Here is an 18644-nt window from a genome sequence, read left to right as displayed (position 1 = left end):
ACCTTGAATTATTCTTCTCATTTGCAAACCAAATGGAAGACTACTTTCCTTGTCTCTATCTTCCCTCCCTGCTAAGGTTCAAAGGGAAATTCAGATTGTACGCTCAATGGGATATTAAGTCCCATTAATACCGGGGCCTGGCTGGCTTCTGGAAAGGCTGCTTTGTTCCCAGGGTTGGACTTTGCTGATACCAGGGTGCCAACCAGACCCAGCAGCAGTGCCAAGGACCTGTGGTAATGTGCTGGCACTGAACTGCCAGAGACTGAGGCGAGACAGACGGCAGTCGGGTCTGGCAAAAGGGAAAGTGAGGTCGGCATGACGCCTTTGACTGGTATGTGAAGGACAGGAGAGACGAAGTGAGTCACAGCATTGAAAGGATATGACTTAAAGTGATGTTTAACTGTGGTGGAAGGTTTTGACTTTGTACTGAGACTTTTCTATTTAGCAGCACATTTAAAGTCTAACTGCGATACCAAGTTTCTCTAGAGTGCTTGGGTCACTGCCACTCATTCACTTTCATTTTGAGAAGCTAACGAACCCTCTTCTCCACATCAAACCCATGGCAAAGGACCTAATTACTATTATTTTTCCCCTGTCAGGGTCATACGTACGGAGACATGATTTTGCACATATTGATTGTGAAAGCTGTGAGAACAGACTGGATGCTGAGGTTGAGAGGACACACCTTGAGGGCAAAGAATTAAGAGATTGACTGCTGCTAATTTCCCACAACACACTGATGTGTATGTGTGTGACTTTTCATTTGGTATGTTTGTAGGTGTATTGGTCATTCTCATATGGACATTTTCTTGAAGAAACAGCCTTTTATTTAAAAGGTTATGCCCGAGGCTCATACTTATCAAACTGTTTTGACTGAAACTTCTTTACCAAAAGATCCAACACAATAAATCAGAGACTTAAGAATAAAACCTGTTCAACATATTTCTTTGGCCTTAAAATGATTTTAAACTGAAGCAAGCTGCAGGATTAATCTTAAGAGGAGCCTTTTAGAGTCTAGTTAGCTGTGTGATACAGAGACGGAGGAAAACACATATCTTCTGAGACATGTTTTGGAATGACTGCACAACACAGCATTGGTCTTAGTGAATAACCTTATCTGAAACAATATGTGTCATTTGGAATCAGGGCAGTTTTAGCTCATCAGTTACAGATGCTGCTTTCTTGTAAGCTGTTATATTCAGATTCATTTACATATTTGTACTTGTGTGTGTGCAAACTGTTACTGTATAGTATAGTATGCCCTAAAACTAGGACATTATATTTATATTTATCATGTTCTATCTTGGATTCTTAATCTTTACATTTTCCTCATTCACGTTTATTATGCTAGTCTTTTAAGACAGTCTTAGGAGCACATATTGTTTGTGTATGTAACAAATAAACCCTTCCTAGTACCCTGCGGCGTTTCATGCAAATGACAAGAATAAAGTAAACATTGATTTTGTTTTCAATCTCTTTGTGTGCTTGTTTTTTGTTTGTATTTGCCTCTGGATTCTTATTATTTCTCTGATGTACCTCGTAAAGCAGCAGCACACCTCCCTCAGTGCTCAACTTAAGCTTTCTCCTTGTTTTCATTTTGTCTCCTATAATTTCATCTCTTCCTTTATGTATAGAAGCCTTGAGGCGACTAAATGATAAACTTGAAAATTAAAATGTAATTCCATAATAGCATTAGAATTTCCCACGTTATTTGAGTAAAAATGAAAGTGAAAATGCAACAAGCCAATTTGCATTTTCATGTAAAAAGCTGTTTGCTATTATTTTTCAGTGTCTTCCCCTGCTGTACAGCGGACAATATTCAATGTTTAATTCTAATTTAAAATGCAATATAACCAATGTAACCTCAGATTCCATGTATGCAAGAACTATTTTAGTCACAATTTTCTAGCAATTTGAAAACGAAAACAATATTTCACATTTCACATTTCATTTTCATCGACAATATTCAAATGGAATAAGGAAAACAGCACTGCCAAGTAACACTGTCTTTTTAATATAGTTCCCTATAGGCTTTCATACTTATGGTTGAAGGACATTTGTTAATGTCATGTGCTAATAGCTGCTGGAGATATTAAAAGAAATCACACAAAGTCTAAGAAATTCTTTACAAGAATGAACAATGGGATAAAAGCTTGTAAAATCCTTGTGACTATGACCTCTGATTGGTTGTCCCTCTCTGAACATAGATGTGATTAATCATGTGATCACTTAAATGTTAATCCATAAAAGGAAGCAGCTTGTTAAATGAGTTTTTCCTCATTATTTGCTCATTCGAGCATTAATATGTGTAAGTTTTAAGGATAGAGTCCTGACCTACTAGCAGCACTATCTAGCTGTCTCTGACTGGCTGGTAAATCATTTCTGCTTTTTCTGCATATTGATGTCATGTGTTATTATTACCTGGAAACGGTGGAAATCTGCAGGCTTGAAATCATTTGGGGAGCATCCACACCAGTCAACGATGTGCTTGTACTGGCACTTACAGCCCAGTTTACGGTTCCAGTTGGTGATGCGCAGGTTGTTATCCACCATGCTTTCACAGTGGGCACTGTTCTCCAGCACTGTGTGGAAGAACGACTGGGAATTGAGAAACAGAAACCGAAATGGATAGTCGGCGAGAGAGAAAGAGGGAGAGTAGAGGGAGCAGAGATGGAGAGACGAAATTAGAAAATTGTATACCTTTTATTTCTTACACCGTCCAATTCACCAGAGGAAATAGAGTAGCAGCAGAGAATGAAGACTCACAGTCGCTTATGATAAACATCCAATTTCCCCTCAGAGATCATTCAATTCTCATCCAATCCTTGTATACGGTTGGAAAGTCAGGCTTTACATCTTCCCTTCACTTTATGATTTTATGTCTGCCTCCTGAGTTGGTCTTTTCTTACACAGTGATGAAAAGAGAATAGCCTATACTATTTCTATAAGCGATGCAGCGTGAGCACAAAGCAGTGTTTACTGTCAGTCAAAGGTTAGGCAACGCTTCAATGTGTGAAAACAATGTCTCTTTATGTGTGTGTGTGTGCGTTACCTCGGCAGGCAGCAGAGTGTAGGCGTAGAAGCGTTTCATGTTGGTGACCAAATTGTCCTTGGAGTTGATGACATATTCCACGAACATGCGGTTTAGAAGGAACCAGTCGGACCCGCCGTCCACAGAGATGCCCTCTGGGATTTTACGATCGCCCAGCCTCCACATGTGGGTGTCGCACTCAAAGAACAGACGGTCCAGGCCTTGCTTTCTGATAAACCTGGTAAACACACACACAGAGGTATGGTCATATCACTGACTAATGACTGCATTTAGATATACAAAGCAGTCAGAGTTCATTTTTTCAGTTTATTGAAAATTCTTTAAAAAAAAAACAACACACACACACACACACACACACACACACACACACACACACACACACAATTATACAAAAATCCAGGTGGAAATCTTCACAAAAATACCATTTACATAAACACAAGCACTCTGTGGTTCTTGTTTTCATACTTTGAGGGACTCTTGTGCGTAATCAGCAGCTCATTTGAATTTTTTTCCCTTAACTTTTTCTAAACAGAAGATTTTCCAAGCTGTGTTTGTACCAGGAGGACCTTGTTTACTGTAAATTCCAGTGAACATTGTCTTGCTGCAGTAGAAAACACACATTTTGAGTGCGTGTAATACAATCTGGGTAAAAAATCTGTTACGACACAACCCAAACTGATTTGCCAAACTGAAAATTGCTAAAAAATATGAAAAGATGAGTTAATAAAAGCCAGAATACACAACTCTGGTAAGATGTAGAGAAAAACAGCTTGAACAGCTAATTAAATCAAATGAAAACAGATGAATCATTGGAAACAATATTGGTTATTAGTTCAACATTTTCAAAAGTTATCATTCCTAACACTGTTCCTCCTTTGCATGGCAGCATAATGGTCTTTCTTTCCTTTGCCTTTAGAAGACTTGACAAATGTGTTGTTCGCACTTTTCGCTACACACTTCTATCAGCGGGAGGAAGAGTGACACCCTGCATACATAATGGATGGTGTTACTCCTGTGAATGTATCGAGTGTTAGAAGCAGGGAGTCAAGTTCAGGTCAAGCAGGTCAGACTGTTCCCTCTGTTCTCAGAGCGCTGACAAAGACCGTTGACGTTTTGACCTTGTGGCTCACGCACGCACACACACACACACACACACACACCAACACATACTTAGATGACATTTTAGAAATATAATTGTGCATTTCTTTTATGACTCGTGTGAGTTAAAGGGCTCAATTATTTCAATATATCTCAACTATTTTAAATATTTGTACATATTAGTGGATGTAAAAGATGAATATTATGTTAAAACTGAATTCAATTTGGAACTAAACACATTCGCTCTTATAAAACAGCACTGAATATAATACTGTGGCTCCTGCAAATACACAAAGGTACTGCTGAGTCATGCTGAGTCATGCACCCATTCAGGGAGATTTTTTTTTTCTTTGCGTGGTGTTTCTTTTTTCTTTTTTTTTCATATGTTTTTGGATATTTTTGCTCAGTGTCAGGTGATGACTGGTTTGCCACCGGGGCGTGATGGGGCAGAAAACACAGGGCGGCAGGGCGGCGGCAGCAAAGACGGGTGTTCTGGCAGCGACCTCGCTAGTTCACCCCACCGAGAAGGTTAATTAATGAAGCAACAGATGGGAGCTAATTGTATTATGATTCAGTTGACCACGCCGAGCTGGCTGCTGTGCGCGTGTGTCTGTGTGTGTGTGTGTTTGTGAGTTAGAGAGAGAGAAACAGAGAGAGCTAGCCAGAGAGTGAGAGTCAGGGTAAGGTGTTGTGTGTGTGTGTGTGTGTGGGAGATTAAAATTAAGTTAAAACATTTGCATCTCACCTGGCGTTGTCCCTGCCATGGGACTTGATGAAGTTCATGTCTCTGTATTTGGACAGGAAGGCCACCAGCTGGTTATTGGTCCTGAAATGGAGGAAGATGACTTACTTTTAACAGGAAAACATATGGTGAGTCTCAACTAGAAGTAGAATATTGTTTCTGCGGGACATGCTATAAGTGCAATGTGAGCTTTGCAGTAGAACTATCAACTGTTAACAGATGCTCTAATAAAAAAACCCTGAAGGCCTCGAAAACGTTTTTCCTTAATCCTACATTAACACACAAGTTTCTCCTGAAGCTAAATGGTTTTGGGTATGGGGCATTTTCTTTATTTTGTGTTTGTGAAGTGAATGTGAAAAAGGTTTTGGGTATCATGATTTAGCAAAAATTTCAATAAACAATTAAAGACATGTGCGGAGGTCACTGTCAATCAAAGGTAATCAAACCTCAGCTTCTTAGCTTCATCAGGACTTAAGTTTTTCGAGTGTTACATTTTTAATGAAAAATAACTAATGATCTTTCCAAACGTTCAACTTTTTTCTTATTTAGTCATGAATATTTAAAGATCCCCTCCAGACATGTTTTAAGTGAAATATGAATTTGTGCCAGATATAGTTTTCTCACAACAAAGTTTTAATTAACTGATTAGAAATTCTTTAAATTGAATTTACTCTTTCTTCCTTATTGAAACATGCAGATTCTATGAATATGCATATTTGACAGTGATTGGCTTCATGCCTGTTTGACAGTATATGTGCAGTATAAGTCTGATTTAAGCAGGAATGTAGAAAAACAGGCAAGACTGCACAGTGAGGCTAAAACATCCAATTTCAGTAACAATAAGCACATTTTGGAGTGGAAGGGGACATTAATGTGATGGAGAAATATTTCCTATGTGAAAGTTTTCAGGGGCTTTAAGATCAATTAGAGACCTCCGCTGCTCTCAGTGTCAGTCCCCAAGTCCCTCCAATCCGTTAAAACTATTTAGGATTGTACAAAAGATCATGCTATCCATGATTCTGATGAATGACTTCATGCTGGTCTTAGACTGTAGAGTCGTCTTCTCTCTCATACACAGGCCAGACAGGCTAAAAGCTTTGCTCTGCAGGCTACGCCCCAGTCAATGGCTCTAACATTTCATCTGTGGTGGAGCCTTTCATGATGGCTTGGCTTGCCTTTCTAAAAGAGCAGCGAGGCCCTGGTAAAAAGCTCAAGGATCAGTGGGGGTGGTGGTGGGGGGGCAAGTGCATATTAATGTCATTTTCTCTTGAAGGAGCAATTTCACAGCCTGGGGGGCTTATCTTAGGAGGTCCTGAGCCATAAAGCCTAACTGATGATATGCTGTACAGACACATGCAGTCGCCTCTGTCTCTACTTCCACCCCCCCAACACACACACACACACACGCATGCATGCTGCTAGTTTGCACGCTGATAATACAATAAACATGCAGAAAGATGCACAAATGCTCACACAGACATTCACACACACACACACACACACACACACACACACACACACACACACAACCACACACACACACACACATACACACACACACACACAAACAGAGCAAAGGGAATTCATGTCAAGCTCCAGCTTTGCCACCTGAGTGGTCACCCTGTCCACTGGGTCTAGTTTGCTTACTGTCAGCCCTGTGGCTGCTCTGTCTCTCTGTGGTACCCACACACACACCCACACACACACCCACACACCCACACATTTCTTTGCTTTCAAACCCCACCTGAAACACCAAAATGTGCAAATTTTCAATATCATAGCCAATTAAACTTCATCATTTTGCTGCTGCTTCACTTCCATCGTCTTACTGTTAAATTCATAATGTACTATTTTCAATCAGAGATGAGAGATGGATCATGCATTCATTATCTCTGTTCTGCAAAAAAACAAACAAAGTTGTTTTGTAGCTTCAGTCATAAAAAATGCCAGTTAGGTTTAATGTGAAGTTTTTAGAATGTCATTTCTCACAGCAGGAAATGACACCTATCACTTACAGAACAAAATGACAGAATAAATATGACGCCTGCCACTAGTCACTGTCTCACAAAGCTCAGACTTTTCAAAAGCTGCACTAAAGTCTATGAAAGGGGCTTTAAGAGGGGGAAAAAAGAGGGGAAAGCAAGGAGACCGTGTAGATAAAAGCTGGGAAAGAGGGTTGTACTCTCTTGACAAAGCAAGCGTGTAACTCATCCTCTGGCCTCTCTGGACACACACACATACACACACACAAAGTATATCTCCCCCCTGGACACACAGCCCCTCTGCTGGTGTGAGGGGCTCTGGGTTTGCCTTTGAGAGCCATCCATGCGGCAGGACAGACATTATCAGGGAATTAGAGGGGAAATAATGCTTGTCTCCAGTCCCACTGATAACAACAGCAGTAGTCAGGGCAGCACGGGGCAGGGGAGCCCCCTGCATTCCTGCCTGCACTAACGCGGCACGATCACAACGGAGAGACTAGTGACCAAATATATTCTAACTTCAAGCTAAGTCGGGCTGGTGCAGGTTGTTGTTATTGGACCGTGTTGTATGAATAATTGTAATAGGATCAATATAAATGATGAGTTTCAGCTCGTAATGAACTGACAATGGAAGTGGAAGAATAACACATGTGCTTGCAGGGGTTTGCAGTCTGCAAAGAGCTCACCATCTGCTTACTCCAGGATGTTTTTCTGTGCTGTGGCACTATACCACAGTGTGCTGTAGTAAGTCCATACTGATAATGTAATGCTGATGTGTTTATTTCTAAGGGAGAATGTCTCTTTTCGCCTGATCCCCTTCCGAAGAGATCAGAAAGGATTGTCAGCTACAAAACAGCTGAGTGATTTTCAGTTTTGTGCTTGAGGAAACTCAAGTGGCATGCCTGCTCCCTCTCGCAGGGGCTCGAACCAAGGCCAAACACATAAAAGCACCACACTTGCAAGTTCAACTTGGTCAAGCTGTGGTCACAAATGCACTTGCTAAGCAAAGATACAAGGGTGCAATTTACATATTTCCATATTGCATGGATCCAAAAACATGCGCTTCCCTCTCGTTCCTCTTTCCTAACTGCTTATTCTCGCTCGCTCGCTTCTCCCTGTCATTTCTGCTTTTCTCGGCTCTCTCTTTCGCTCCATCAATCGTTTCGTTTCCCAACAGATGGAGCTTAAAACCTCCACTGTCAGCCCTTTTCTCAATGGCATCACCCTCATGCAAATGAGGATGCAAAAGACAGGAAGAAAACAGTGTCACAGGCACATGCACACGTAAATACCTTTAATCATGCACTGACGGACAGTCAGGCAGCACAACAGGCGCACAGACGGGATAAATATGCACACACACACGTACAAAGACAGGTGCTGTGAAACACTCAACTATGCAGACGGCAAGACATAAACTCAGACATGCACACACAACTGGTGCAGAAACACTGACGCACTGCCACACAGTCTGCATGTCAGCAGCGTTAATCGATATGCTGAAAACAGTTAAATACAACAAGACTGAACCTGTCTATGAACAAAATCCACATTTGCCCCCGCATCTTTGCTCCAGCTGTGGAGGCATCAGATCCAGCTTCTTTTAACCCAGTGGCCATTACAGCTTGTCTAAATTCAACTGGTGGACATCTGGCTGCGCAGAAGAGATAACTCTCTGCTTAATAGGAGGATTTTAATTGGCTGCTGCAGAGCTACATCAAAAACCCAGCAGACCCTGCACTCCCAGAAGGACTATAAACTTGCATAAAAAAAAGAACAAGTTAAGAAATTTCTCCTCCAATAGCCCAGTTCTATGACTTCATGTCCAGTTCACGCAGACTTTGTGGCTTTTAATTACCTTTTACAGCCTCTTAAAAGGGATGTTTTCGAGTGGAGAGATGACTTTCGGACCATACAGTACACAATAGACCTGGAAAGTCAATAGGTATTGACCCTGGGCAATTAAATTGTAATCAGTTCACCATGTAACCCATTCAATGGAGTGCAATCAAGGAAACGAGGATGTGAAAGAGAAGGTGTGAAGGAATAGTGTTTGAGAAAAGTGGAGGTTCTACTTCATTGATCTGTTTGGTTTGGAGTGACTCTTTATTTAAAGCTCACAGTTAACCACAGGAGCCCAGACCAGTGTGTATCGAATTTCCTCCATATTGGCTGAGAGCCGTCTGTTACTGTTGTGCATGTCTGGTTCTTGTCCTTTTAAGGAAAAAGCCATATCCTATGCACAGATTTGTCACCTATATTGGATAACAACCACTAAATCTTCCTTCATGTCCTCACTGGTCAATTCTCTTTTTTTTTAAGATACGTTTTTGGGCATTTTTTTTACTTAATCAGCATTTGACAGTGGAGATGAGATGGCAAACAACTGCATTGTAATCCTTCAGCTAACACCGCTCCCTTACAGGTCAATTCTTCCTTCCACATACACCCTCCCATGCTTTACTTAATCCCTCTTCTGTTACCTGATGGGGTAATCGGCGGCACTGAGGTTGATGAAGAAATCCCAGTTCCAGTCCCTCATGGCCAGCAGGTCAGCCATACTGCGAAGATACATGGTCAACAGACTGGCACCACCCCAGATGGTGGCCATGCGCCATGGTGTCACCCTCACATTGGGATACTGTGCAGCCAAGGCATGCACCTGCCTGTGCAGGTAGTTGGAGCGCTGAAACAAAACAATTGATCAAACACTGATTAATGTCTCCATCTTGTTAAATGGCTAAATGACTGTGAAAACATGAGGGAGAACAATGGAAATTAGTCCCTGGCAAAGTCTGATATGTTGTATATTTTGTAATATATGAGAGTATTGTCAAGAAACCTAAACCTCTCTGTTCGACATCAAGAAATTACATTTTACAAGTTGTAATCAAAATAACAAAATGTGAATATTTTATCACAGCTTCAATTGATAAAACACTGGATTAAAGGGCTTTAAATCCAGGCCTAAATGCCAGGTTTGCGTGGTCCCTGTTGTGTTTATTCTTGTGCATGCAAATATTTTGTGTAGGTGACAATGATTTCACACTATCCCACTGAACCACAGGTGGCAGTAATGCACCAAACAAGGACACTCAGGCAGGAAAAAAGAAGACAAACATGGAGGCAAACATGGATGACAACGCAGGTTTCAGAATGTTTAAAAATGGCTTTGAAAATGTTTTCTGATGAAAGAAATGCATTTAACATCTTTATTAGGCCTCAAGGTTACACACACGTGTTGTGGTGAGTAGCACTGAATGTAAACAGAAACTCCATGGGGCACCTTTAATTACATCCTGTTTGTCTGCTCTCTGCTTCTCACCTGATCAACATGTATGTAGTAGTAGTGGGAAGTGTGGTAGATGGCTTTGAAGAGGCGCTGAAACTGGCGAGAGGCTCTTCCATGGACCACCAGGACAAACGCTATTCTCACTGGTTTCGATGGAAAGCTCTCAGTGGAGTCCTCATCCCACTGGACATTAGCATTGGCTTTACCTGGACAGGTATAAAGACAACAACATCTGTATTCATGTATCCATTCCAGTGAATATAAATCTTGTATTAACTGAATTTAATTCGCACAGTATTGCATGGATTCTTCACCAGTAATATATGCAGTGCTCATTTGCATATTTGATTAGAAAATTGAATCTGCTATTTATTTGATATGAGAGGCTGCACAAACAGAGCTGCTAGTCATATATGATAGGGAACTTCTTTAATGTCTTTGAGGCAGAAAAAAGGTGCATGCAAAGCATAATGAACATACTTATTAATGATAATTAAATGGTATTCTTTTATTAAACAATGAACTGAAATAGCTAAACAACAATGTTGCTAAGCAACGCAACAAGTAGCCGTCTGAGGGGGATTAGCATATTCATAATAACTGACTGCTATGTCACAAATGAGCTGGGTACATTATACATTGTCTCTGAATGTGACTCTGAACTGAGGAAGTACCTGCTTTATAATTACCAATCAAGATGCTCTCTTGGTGACAATGTTTGACTATAATACAACCATTATGCCTTAAACAACATTGATTGCAACAGGCAGGAACAGCTTGCTTTCAACTGTGTCACGAAAATACATCCGAATCAGGCGTTCTCGGGAGGCCAAATTGGTCAGGATTATGCACAGAGACAAAAAGCCGAGCTATGGCTGACATATTAATAAATAAGTGAATAAATAAGAACAAAAAAGTCACACAGCTACTTAAACCCTGCTGTGGAGCAAAAACAGAACCACAAAACCATGACTCACTCATCCATTTTCTCATGTGATTGAATTGGAACCAATCAACCAGACGCTACACACAGTGCAAACAGTATCCTCATTGACACAGGGATCCTATAAGTGATTGCTCTAGGGCTTTTAGGGTGGAGTGCAACTTGATAATGTGCCATTGGTCCTCTCAGGGACAACCCCCAGAAGATGCCTTAGATTTTACACATGTGACAACAATAAGCGTGCATGCTAACACCTCCCCGATCACGACCCACAAAGCCACTGTCAAATATAACAATTCCAATCATCTCTAGAGACCCACTGGTAACCACACATAACTTCACTGTGTGATTTTGTACCACCCTTAACCCCTCAAAAGCAAACACTTGCACAGCAAACCCTCTGTGAAGCAGTTATGCACTGTCAAGTCCCTTAACATTATCACAGACATTGTTTGTTTTTAAATCTTCTGTTATTACAGGAAATGTGCTCACGCAGCTTATGAGACATGTTTGTTCACAGAACATGCCTTAAGGAGATTAATGACTATAATTTGGGACATCAGTTCCCAAGAGTCTGTCTCTGCTGAAGAGGTAGGGGAAGCTGAGGCAATACTGAAGTGGGGGATTTTCATTCCCCTGAGGTTAGGTTTCTTAAAAAAATGCCCCTCCCGGCTCCACTCTGTGTCTGGCCCTGGGGTCCTATAATTACTCAGATTTGAGGGTAAGTGACCAACTTGTCTTCTCTTTATAAGTTTGAAGGGATGGGCTAAGAAGCCTTCATCCCTCCCATTTAACTAATCTTATTCGTTCAAATTTAAGGGCAGGTGTCCAACATGGCATTATTTAAAGGTTGACCACAAGGGTGAGGTTAATGATACGCTCCCTTTACTCCAATTGGCCGTGCCTCCTGTCAGTCACTCATACTTATTTCTTTTGCCGTGTGTGTGTGTGAGACAGCTCAGGGGGGAAATCTGCTGCGGGCTGTATCAGATTGAATGGTAATTGGTAGCCAGCTAAGAAGGTTCACTGGTTTGCTTTGCACACGGATAATTGGCCAGTCGCCTCACAAAGCACTTTGAGAGTGTGTGCCATACTAGCTAGCTGAACTAATGAGCACTGCTCTGTGTGTGTGTGTGAGAGTGTTAAATTTTACTGTCAGTTTTTTTGAGCATGTGTGTTTATCTGCAGAAGAGCTTCATGTGGAGTGTTTCTGAAGAGACTGTGCACCTGTAGAGACCGCAGGCTCTGTTGCAAAGAAGAAACAGAAGCTCTCCTCTTGAACTCATCATTCTTCATCATCCTTCCCATCACCATCCATCTTTTAAACTGCCTCTCTCTCATCAGCTATCACCCCTCTTTCTTCCTCCATCATCTTGTGTAACTTCGGGCTCTTACCCACCCTCCATCTGAACTGCTCATATGAAAGGTTAGAACAAGAGCTGAGCCATTTACCAAAGGGCTTGTACCAAATTGCATTTGGAAATGTCTCAGGGATGGTGTGTGCTCCTTGAAATCAGGTTTGCGGAAATATCAATCATTGATGTGCTAGATGTGTATGAATACCAAATCTCATTTCCCCTTAGTAGGAAAAATGTGTGACAATTTTTTAAACCTGCAATAGCACATTTGGCCACTTGGGGGCAATAGAAACAAGCTGTGACACAACACTGACATATTGTCATTTTGGTATAGTGAGCAACGGAGCAACATTAGCATTCATTTGGAGTTGTGTGTCTTGTGAATATTCACTCTCACTCTTTTATGGCTGGTTTACTTTCTAACTCCTAAACAAAATATCTGTCTCTTTAGCTGCTACACACTTGTGTTCTTCACACAATGTTCACCAGCTAGTTTCTGGCTTCTCTGGTTGTTGTTTAGTAGCACATATAGTGCACAGTTGTTTTTTCTGTGGCTAAAACCGATGCTATGATACATGTGAGAGTTAATCAAAACACTAGTTGTGTGCCAGAAAACCCAAACAATGAGTTAAGAGATGCTAGCTCTATAAAGCTGTGACGAGCTTAAGTCATTCAAAAATTTGGACTGTAGCTGCTTTAAACATGATTTATATACACATATTTTTCAGTTTAAAGCCATTAGGTTAATGCTACACAGGTCCAGGGTCACTCACTGCCAGCTGTATCCATTGCTGGAGCTTCACAACCCAGTCAAATCATACCTAGCCAAGTAAGCATATGGGAGGCAAAGAAATTGAACATGTTCCTCCTGTATTCAATGATGCTAATGCCAGAGCTAACACAATTGCTAATCTAGCCAAGGCCTCAAGGACAGAATACCGATCAAATCAAATTGGACAACTTTCTGCTAACAAGGTTAGGACTTGAATTAGGATGGGGAACAGAGGAGGGAAGATAGCAAGAGAGATAGAGAGAAAGAGAAAGAGAGAGATAACACATTGGCAGGCAGCAGGCAGGCAGACGGAGAGTAAGAAAGAAAAGTGATTTAATTTAGCTGTCGTGTTGTTACAGCCCAGCCACCAGGGGAAAGCCCTTTTCAATTTATTTGTCTCTTTTGATCAAACTGTCAGTTTTAGTAGGATGTTGAGTTGCTGTTGAGATGACAGGAGCTTAGGCACAGACAAACGATATTCCTTCTCTTGGGAAAGGGAATGTACAAAAGTTGCTAAGTCATTGTGCCTCCTTGAGTTCTAATAACATGAGCGAGGGCCAGGAAGGTATCTGACTAGAACATTCAGGCCGTATAATGGCTTTCTCCTCCTCCCCTGCTGTCCATGCTGCATTCAGTCAACTCCCATGTGTTTTAAAAGCATGTGTGTGTGCGCGTGCATGCACTGTTCACTTAAACATGGTTGCTGATGCGTGCTGCTCACCGATGGCGGCAGCCACAACAGATTTTGTTTACAAAATCCACAACCAGACTGCAGATGTCCATAAATTCTTAGAGGAGGAAAAAATGTGTGTGTGTGTGTGTGTGTGTGTGTGTGTGTGTGTGTGTGTGTGTCTGTGTGTGTGTATGTGTGTGTGTGTGTGTGTCTGTGTGTGTTTGGGTGCGTCTGTTTGAGTTAGAAAAGGAGAACCTGTGTTCTGTGGCCAGCTTGACAAAACAAATGAAAATTGGAAACCAATTTGGAGAGAATACAAGCAGCATCCCCATTTTCTCCAACAATTTACTTCACCAATTACACATCAGCAAAAAAAGCATTTCTTGGCTTTGACGAGAACTGCAATTACAAGAACAGGAAATATTTTACCATGTACTGAAGCCTGACTGGTCAGACTAAACTCTTTGTACTTAGCTTTACAGATATTACTTTTCTTTTTCCCCCTATAAAATAAACTTGTACTGCATAATGGAAAGGAAATAATGTGAAGATAATAAATGTCATTAACTAAATGGTTAGGGTTCAAAATCTCAAACAAAAATCTTGATTATGAATCCCATGAATTTGTTATTTATGAAGATTATTTTGAACTTATTTATTTATTTTGACTTCAGATATAGACATGTTTAAAGACCACTGCAGTCACTGCACTCTTCACCAGTGCTTTCATCATACTGTACCTCAAGTGCATACATACAGTGTTTAGACTCAGTGTCACACAACCTCTATCCCAGCATTCTTGTCCTTTGTTTATTAGACCAAATCTGCTTTTCTGACATCTACTCTACATAATTGTGGTATAACTAAAAAACTCAAACAGTTAGATATACGAAAGCTTCTATGTGGCATCAAGCAGCGTATAAAAACATGCCTTCACATTAACAATAACACAACCATTTGGAGCCTACTCAACAATCTTAATTCATGCTGGGAAGCTTGATAGATATCGACCCATTCAGCAAGAAGATGTTTGCACAGAATACAAAGTGACTGCACTGACTCCACAAACAACAATTTGTATTAACCAAAATCAAATAATCAATCAAATTAATTATAATCATACACTCACCCTCAAGGGGGCAGTAACGGGTGACCTTCTCAGGCATTAACCCGCCTTCCTTGTGTCTGCAGTACACCTCTGCGATCTGTTGCCGGCACTCCTTACTCTTGGCTCTGGACAGAGCTGAAATGGCTTCCTTCCCACTGATCTCGCACTTGGGTGGCTGGTCGTAGGTCACCTCAAGCGGTGCTGCAGTCACCTGCCTCCGGTGCGGGTGCTGATGTCTGTGCTGTGACTGGGTCTGCTGGGCGTGCCGTGAGGCACGATAGTTCTGATGCGGCCCTCCTGCAGCGCCGTGACCAACTGCGTATGAGGCGTTGTTGCCGACCGCCAGCGGCTGGTGCCCTACAGGCAGCACTTCGTTCGAGTTGCGGCCCAGACTTGGAGAGCTTTCCCGCCATGTTTGCTGCTGGGCGTGGGCCTTCTCCTGCAGGTGCTCCCGCTGCTGCTTGTTGCTAGTAGCCCCTACAGACTGCCGGTGTGGCTGCGAGCGAGCACCAAAGTTACTATTGTCTATGTTATCAAAGTCTTTTGGTACGGAGTTCTCGTTGTTGCTGTCCACTCTGTTTTTCTCCTTCGGCCGGTGGGAGTAATAACCATCCTGCAGTAGAAACAGGAGGGGAAGACGAGGAAAGTGTTGGGTATATAGGGAGGGGGGTGAGGAAAGAGGAGGAGGAGGGGCACAAACAAGAAAAACAAGATCAGAATTGAGTGCGCACGGTGCATATCAAATGTCGGATTAACAATCAATGTGGCATGTATGAGTGGGCAGCACTGCATTGAACCGTGAGGCATGAAATGAAGTAGCAAGGTATTGAGTGTGAGGACTACAAGGTGCGACCTAACTGTAGGTGATGCAGGGCTGAAGGCTCTGCCGCTCCGTGCCATCATCAGATTAGCCCCGGTTTCAATTAAATTTTCCCTCAAATGGGCCCAGCACTCCGTAAACAGATTACCAAGAGGGGATAAAGGGCCAGAATATGACTGTGAGTTTGTGTGGGTGTTTATGGGTGTGTTTGTGCGTGTGTGTGTTTGTGTGTGTGTGTGTGTGTGCATGCATGTGCACAATTCCTCTTTCACTGGAGTCACATGAGAATGTGAAGAAATTGTAGTCGTGTGGCGTGTGACTGGAGAGGCTGCACTTGTCAGGGCTGTGTGTCTGCATGTGTGAGATAATATGTGTGTGTGTGTGTGCGTGTGTGCGTGAATGTACAATTTCCCCTATCTTTCCAGCAGAATAGGCTAAAAGTGAAGGAGGGGCACAAGGGAGAGCAGAAAGAGGAAAAAGGGTAATGAGTGAAAGTGTGGAGTTCAAGGCGAAAGGAGCGCTGACACAAGGCATGAGTTCTGCTCCGAGAAAGCGCCAGCTTGTTCCAGTGAAATGCGCCGCGATGCATCACACGGAAAACTAAGAAAGCTGCCTGGCTGCCAGCACCACTGTTGCACACCTTGCTAGACACACAACAAAGAGGCTGAGGGTGGGGGGGTGCGATGAGAGTGGGAGGGGGGGGGGTTTGGTACGACAAACAGCAGCCAAGGAAAGATAGAGCTCATAACAACAGGGATCCCTGATGTATTTCTCCATTTACAAGACACAAGAAAAAGAGGAGAGAAAAGAAGGTGGGGTGGGGAGGGAGGACTAAGTGCAATATAAGGTATGGGGAGACAGAATTGAAGCAGGAGAGGTGAGAGACGCAGGGGAAAGATGCTATTGTGAGCCAACCGCTCAGCATGAAAATGTCTTCCCACCCCTAAAGCCAGGCCTGTTATCAGCCCATCAACCTTCCCTCTCTGCAAACACCTTGTACTGGCACAAATTACAAAGGTGGCTGGATGACACACTTTCACACTCACAGAGATGGGAGTGAGGTGATATTATGGAAGTGAGACAAGAAACAAAAAAAAAACTGGATGAAAAACAGAGGGAGAACAATATTCTCATTGTCAGCTCCTTTTAAACTGCTTCCTTGGCAGGGTCTGATTCTCACAACAACGGATACCTTTAAGCTCCTGCCTCTCCTCTCCTCCCCTTTCCTCTCCTTCTTCACTCATTCTCTCGATGCGATGCTTTTCTCCACCCCCCCCCCCACTTCATTTCCCTTCACACATCCCTCTGCTCTGCTGCTTTCACCTCTCCTCCCTTCTGCTTCACATCTCACTCCCCTCTTCTCCCGTCACCTGTTCCCCCGTTTCACGTCTCTCGCCCCTCCATCTCTCTCTGCTCTCTCTTCTTAGCGTCACCTCCCCCGTCCACCTGTCATAACCTCTCCCGTTCCCCTCGCTCCCCTGTCCGTCTCTACGTTTTTCACCCTGCCAGTTTAAACAGACCATGTTGTCTGAATGGCATAACCTGCTAATCCCACGTGTAACAGCTGCTTAGGCCAGTGATCACCTAAAAAGAAATCCCCTACTTGCCGAGTTTCAAAGGGAATACTTTAGGAGGCTAATCCATGCAGTGCTAGTCACTGGATGTTTGCAGAGGTAAAATGAGTCTGTGTGCGTTTACGATTAAGTGTGTACAGTGCATGCTTCCTGTAGACTTATTTCTTTTTTTTTTTTGAAAAGTATTCACTGGTGTACTACTGTATGCGTGTGTGTGTGTGTGTGTATGCATGTGTGTTTAAGAGAGAGAGAGAGCAAATAAAGTGGAGACAGCATGTGTTTGCCCTGGAGAAACGGATACTCCCGCTTTGAGTCCCACTGCGAGATACATGAGAAGATGGCGGACATGGTTAAATGGGAAAAAAGCCCAAGTGAGCAAACATGAAAAACAACAGTGTCCGAATGTCTCTCGACTCATCTCGATGGAACAAATCTACTTTGCTTGCAGCAGGTAGATACCAAATGTTAGCTGAAAAAAAGCAAACACATCACTGAATTCATGCTGTCCAAGAAATCCAAAATCTTGAGAGTATTCTAAGCTCTGCCTTTTGTAAATAAAACCCCATTTACCACAGCGAGTGAGGCTCAGCAAATACATGTCTGTCTGTGCTGCACATAACTGCTGATTATTCTCATTATCACTGCATCTGTTCAGTCTATAAGATATCAGAAAACTGTAAAAAAAAAAAAAAAAAAAAAAAAAGATGTTGATCACCATTTTGCACCTGACACCAAGCCTGATCTGACACTTACACAGCAGCAGATGTCTTCTTAAATTTAACACACCTTATTATTGATATTAGAGCCTGACTGATATATCTGTTGGCCGATATTGAGCTATTACAGATATATCAGTATATGCAAATATATTGTCCGATATGTGTCGATATTTAAAAAACAAACGTTTTTTAAAGTTATATAAGCAGCATTTTATATAATTCAAGTTTAATATATATGTTTTTGTTGTTGTTTTGTTTTTTATAATTCATAGCTAATTAAATAAAATTCCCAGTGGTGTCTACTGTTTCACTGCACTCAACAATGCTTATTGTTGATCTGTAAAATATCATGGCCTCCATATCTTTTGTCTCAAGTGTTTGATAACCACATTTGGGGGATTATTGTTAAAAAAATGTGTGTTTATTTATAACATTATCAGCCAATATATCGATATCAGAATTCTTTTGCCCCCCAATATTGGTATCAACCCCTAAAATCCAGTATCGGTCG

The 18644-nt window shown here is 42.0% G+C and overlaps 1 protein-coding gene across 1 annotated transcript in view; it reads right to left on the bottom strand.

Moving 5' to 3' along the window:
- Window positions 1–18644, bottom strand: part of xylt1 (xylosyltransferase I) — a 75415-nt gene that overhangs the window by 17806 nt on the left and 38965 nt on the right. Inside the window, exons 2-8 of the mRNA XM_053336112.1 lie at window positions 15340–15633; window positions 15042–15267; window positions 10200–10372; window positions 9358–9560; window positions 4896–4976; window positions 3053–3269; window positions 2422–2598 (exon numbers count right to left, since the gene is read on the bottom strand). Of these exons, the coding sequence (XP_053192087.1) occupies window positions 2422–2598; window positions 3053–3269; window positions 4896–4976; window positions 9358–9560; window positions 10200–10372; window positions 15042–15267; window positions 15340–15633 (1371 nt within the window). The remainder of the gene's footprint in view (window positions 1–2421; window positions 2599–3052; window positions 3270–4895; window positions 4977–9357; window positions 9561–10199; window positions 10373–15041; window positions 15268–15339; window positions 15634–18644) is intronic.

The sequence above is a fragment of the Scomber japonicus genome, chromosome 2, assembly GCF_027409825.1.
Source record: "Scomber japonicus isolate fScoJap1 chromosome 2, fScoJap1.pri, whole genome shotgun sequence".
NCBI classification, from domain to species: domain Eukaryota; kingdom Metazoa; phylum Chordata; class Actinopteri; order Scombriformes; family Scombridae; genus Scomber; species Scomber japonicus.
The sequence above is the reverse complement of the archived record's forward strand: the minus strand, read 5'-3'. Positions and strand labels throughout refer to the sequence as shown.